Below are 5,000 nucleotides of genomic sequence, written 5' to 3'. Positions count from 1 at the left end.
TAGAGAATGTGGTCACTGCGCACAGGTGAAGTCAGATAGAGAATGTGGTCACAGGTGAAGCTCGAGGATAAGAATATGTGGTCACTGCCACAGGTGAAGTCCAGATAGAGAATGTGGTCACTGCACAGGTGGTCTAGATAGAGAATGTAGTCACACAGGTGAAGTCGAGATAGAGAATGTGGTCACCCATTGCAGGTGGAAGCCCAGATAGAGAATGTGGTCCCGCACCCACAGGTGAAGTCGATAGAATGTGTGGTCACTGCACCGACATTGCGGTGAGGTCGAGGAGGTCGAGATAGAGAATGTGGTCACCGCGACAGGTGAAGTCGAGGATGGTCACCGCAACGACAGGTGAAGTCGAGATAGAGAATGTGGTCACCGCACCCAGGTGGTGTCGGTGATAGAGAGAATGTGGTCACCGCAACGACCGAGATAGAGAATGTGTGGTCACGACAGGTGAAGTCGAGGATAGAGAAATGATAGAGAATGTGGTCACCGCACAGGTGACAGGATGAAGTCACTGCGATGGGTAGTCGGGGATAGAGATGTGGTCAATTGCACCCACAGGCAGGATCCAGATAGACGTGGTCACCGCACCGGGACAGGTGAAGGAGATAGAGAATGTGGTCACTGCACGCAGGTGAGGTCGATAGAGAATGTGGTCACCAGGTCCAGGTGAAGCTGCGACGGGTGAAGTCGAGATAGAGAATGTGGTCACCGAGGTCGAGATAGAGAATGTGGGTCACCGACGACAGGTGAATCGGTGGTCAGAGAATGTGGTCACCGAACGACAGGTGGTCCAGATAGAGAATGTGGTCACTGCACCGAGATATTGACAGGTGAAGTCGAGATAGAGAATGTGGTCACGAGATAGAATGTGGTCACTGACAGGTGAAGTCGAGAGATAGAGAATGTGGTCACCGCGGTGAACAGGTGAAGTCGACAGATAGAGAATGTGGTCACCGCAACGACAGGTGAAGCCTCCAGATAGAGAATGTGGTCACTGCACCACAGGTGAGGTCCGGATAGAGAATGTGGTCACTGCAACGACAGGGTGAGGTCGGTGATAGAGAATGGTCACCGCAACCCACAGGTGAAGTCGAGATAGAGAATGTGGTCACCGCAACGACAGGTGAAGTCGAGATAGAGAATGTGGTCACTGCACCCACAGGTGAAGTCGTAGATAGAGAATGTGGTCACTGCACGACAGGTGAAGTCGGGGATAGAGAATGTGGTCACTGCCGCGACAGGTGAAGTCGAGATAGAAGATGTGGTCACTGCGACAGGTGGAAGTCGAGATAGAGAGCACAGAGGAGAATGTGGTCACTGTAACGCCAGGTGAAGTCGTAGATAGAGAATGTGGTCACTGCACCAGGTGAAGTCGAGGATAGAGAATGTGGTCACTGCACGACAGGTGAAGTCGAGATAGAGAATGTGGTCACTGCACGACAGGTGAAGTCGAGATAGAGAATGTGGTCACTGCACGACAGGTGAAGTCGAGATAGAGAATGTGGTCACTGCACGATAGGTGAAGTCGAGATAGAGAATGTGGTCACACTCACACACACTCTCACACACACACACACACACACACACATTCACACACACACACTCCACACACACACACACACACACTCACACACACACACACACACACACACACACACACACACACACTCACACAATACATGATCATATACTGCATTATATTTTACTTTCTTTCGAGATAGAAGATTTTCTTTATTTTATTCTGGAAATCATGCCAATAAAGCATTTTGAATTTGAATTTGAGAGAGAGAGAGATACTTTGACTTTTAAGTTTCCTTTGTTATCAGTCAAAAGGAAGGAAGGATAGAGAGAGAGAGAGAGAGAGAGAGAAGAGAAAGGGAAAGAGAGGGAGGGTAGACACACACTCTCCCTCTCTCTCTATGGATGAGTCTGTGGTTGTGTGTGTGTGTGTGTGTGTGTGTGTGTGTGTGTGTGTTATTTATGAGGGTTAAGGCGCTGCTGCCTGTAGCCCAGCGTTTAGACACACTCTAATGTGTGTGTATGTGTGTGAGGGGGTTGGATGGTGCTTTTTATAGAAGTAGGGGTTTTTATAAACATGTTATAGTGTGAGGTTGTGGGTTTAAAATTATGCTTTTGGGTTAGGGGTGGCTTTTTAAAAACGATATAGTATGAGGTAGTGGCTTTTTAAAGAGGTGGATGAGGTAGTGGCTTTTTAAAGAGGTGGATGAGGTAGGGGCTTTTTAAAGAGGTGGATGAGGTAGGGCTTTTTAAAGAGGTGGATGAGGTGGGGGCTTTTTAAAGAGGTGGATGGGATGGGGGCTTTTTATAGAGGTGGATGGGGTGGGGGCTTTTTAAAGTGCTTTAGTGTGAAAGACAGCGGAGTCTCCTTGAGTTGATTCTTCAGCTGAAACTCTATCTCCTGTTGATGCACGTGCTGAAGACTCCATATTATTTTTGATCCACGTGTGTGTGTGCTGATGACTCGAGGAGTGTTATTGATCCACGTGTGTGTGTGTGTGTGTTGCTTCTCCTCCTCTGTCCAGCGGTGTCATGCCGGAGGGTGGATGGGGGGCTGGTGGACATCGGAGCGTGCCTGAGGAACGCCAGTCCCATGCCCGCGCTGACGCAGTCGTGCCAGCTCCCGTGCCAGGACGACTGCCAGCTGACCCAGTGGTCAAAGTTCTCCTCCTGCGCTGCCGACTGCGTGGGCGTCCGGACCCGCAAGAGGATGCTCGTGGGTGAGTGGGGCAGTTTGGGGCAAATACACACAGCTCTGGGGCAAGAAGAGGATGCTCGTGGGGCAGTTTGGGGCAAATACACACAGCTCTGGGGCAAGAAGAGGATGCTCGTGGGTGAGTGGGGCAATAAAGAAGAAATACAAAGCTCCCTGGGGTAGTAAGAAGCTGCTCGTGGGTGAGTGGGGCAGTTAAGGGCAAATACACACAGCTCTGGGGCAGGAGGAGAGCAGCCAGGAAATATCCAGAGTATAGTGACTAGTCACTAGAGTATAGTGACTCTCGATTGGGAAACGTTTTCAACACTTGCATCACAACGGGCACTAACTTTGAAATCATTTGTCCAGCCTTACCAATCACATTGATCAGAGATTCCTAACGTTACTTCCTACTTTACCTAAACTTTACAAACTGACAATAAACAGCACCAACAGTCAGGAAACAATATATGGTCTACCTTTGCTGTAAATACATAACTGCATTTTTCCAACAGCATTTTTTGACGTTTGCAGGTGTTGCTGCTTCTGTTTATCACCATAAGTTTCGGTTTGGTCTTCCTCTCTCGTCGCTGATTGGACGTTGTTCTTGTCTGAGGGAAGCGGTTATGCTCTCTGGTGCTCCAGACTGAGGCAGAACAGAAACAAGGCTTAGAGTGTGTTTCCAGCAGAACACCAACACCTCACACACCTCATGCTGACACACGCTTTAGTGTGTGTCCAGGTCTTTATGACAGGATTCAGTGAGTGTGTGTTTCATGACGTACTGAATGAGAAATGGGTTAATGTGTGTCGAGGTCTTTATGAAGTGCTGAGACATGGTTTTAATGCATTTCAAGGTCGTTATGAAGTACTGAGACATGGTTTTAATGCATTTCAAGGTCGTTATGAAGTGCTAACACAAGGTTTGACTCGGTCACACACTGAGAGAGGGTGTGTGTTTATGAAGCTCTGACTGACTACTAAAGGTCATGCCTGACATTTAGTCAGCGGTGGTTGCCAGGTGTGTTTAGAGAGACTTTAAAACGTTGGTGTGTGTGTGTGTGTGTGCCTGTGACGTGTGTGTGTGTGTGTGTGTGTGTGTGTGTGTGTGTGTGTGTGTGTGTGCCTGTGACGTGTGTGTGTGTGACGTGTGTGTGTGTGTGTGTGTGTGTGTGTGTGTGTGACGGTGTGTGTGTGTGTGTGTGTGTGTGTGTGTGTGTGTGTGTGTGTGTGTGTGTGTGCGTGTGTGTGTGTGTGTGTATGATCTTTATTTGGTGACCCAATCATGTGGGTGGACATTTTCATTTTCAATTCACTCACCCCCCAGTGAGAGGAACAGGAAGTGTGTTAGTTGAGTTCATGTTGACATCCTCTGGACAGCAAATCCTCTTAATTTACTATAATCTGACCGACTCTCTTAATCTTGAGAGCGTAATCAGGTAGTTAGCTCCTCGTCCATAATCTTGTTCAGTGGAAAGGGCTTAGCCTAATGCAGGTGTCCTGGAGTGTGTGTGTGTGTGTGTGTGTGTGTGTGTGTGTGTGTTTGTGTGTGTGTGTGTGTGTGTGTGTGTGTGTGTGTGTGTGTGTGTGTGTGTGTGTGTGTGTGTGTGTGTGGAGACTGCCTGGACACTAAGTGGCTAAACTGACGTCTTAATCTGCACCTCGAAAGCCGCTGCACATTGCAGGTCTTACAGACGAAGTCTTCTTCCAGAGGCCCCACACACCACACACTCTCTCTCTCTCTCTCTCTCTCTCTCACACACACACACACACACACACTCTCTCTGTCTCTCAAATTCAAATTCAAATTCAAAGGAGCTTTGCTTTATTAGCATGACTGTTTGTATACAGTGTTGCTCTCTCTCTCTCTCTCTCTCTCTCTCTCTCTCTCTCTCTCTCTCTCTCTCTCTCTCTCTCTCTCTCTCTCTCTCTCTCTCTCTCTCTCTCTCTCTCTCTCTCTCTCACATCATATATTCTCTGAACAGGTCAACTGGATTCCAGGCTCCACACTCATAGGCTGTGGAGTGTGTGTGTGTGTGTGTGTGTGTGTGTGTAGCTGCATTCAGACCTACGTAAAAGGCCGGAGGTTCTGCGGATGTTAAACAGTTGAGCTGTATATCTGAACAACATAAACGGTCATTTGGAAGTCCGAAAGCCGGCTGTTCTACTACTCCCCTCGTAGTATTTCTGACGGACATTATGTAAATGAGCTCATGTCTGAACAAGGCGAAGAACATGTGGAGATTCTGTTCATTTGTGTGTTCAACCTGTTCAACCA

General features: G+C 48.2%; 1 protein-coding gene across 1 annotated transcript in view; it reads left to right on the top strand.

Moving 5' to 3' along the window:
- The window catches only part of LOC125285595 (thrombospondin type-1 domain-containing protein 7A-like), a 122,523-nt gene that overhangs the window by 83,523 nt on the left and 34,000 nt on the right, over positions 1–5,000 (top strand). Inside the window, 1 exon segment of the mRNA XM_048230122.1 lies at positions 2,553–2,747. Within this exon segment, the coding sequence (XP_048086079.1) occupies positions 2,553–2,747 (195 nt within the window).

This window comes from Alosa alosa, chromosome 20 (assembly GCF_017589495.1).
Source record: "Alosa alosa isolate M-15738 ecotype Scorff River chromosome 20, AALO_Geno_1.1, whole genome shotgun sequence".
In the NCBI taxonomy this organism is placed as follows: Eukaryota; Metazoa; Chordata; class Actinopteri; order Clupeiformes; family Clupeidae; genus Alosa; species Alosa alosa.
This window is presented reverse-complemented; position numbering and strand designations above follow the sequence as displayed.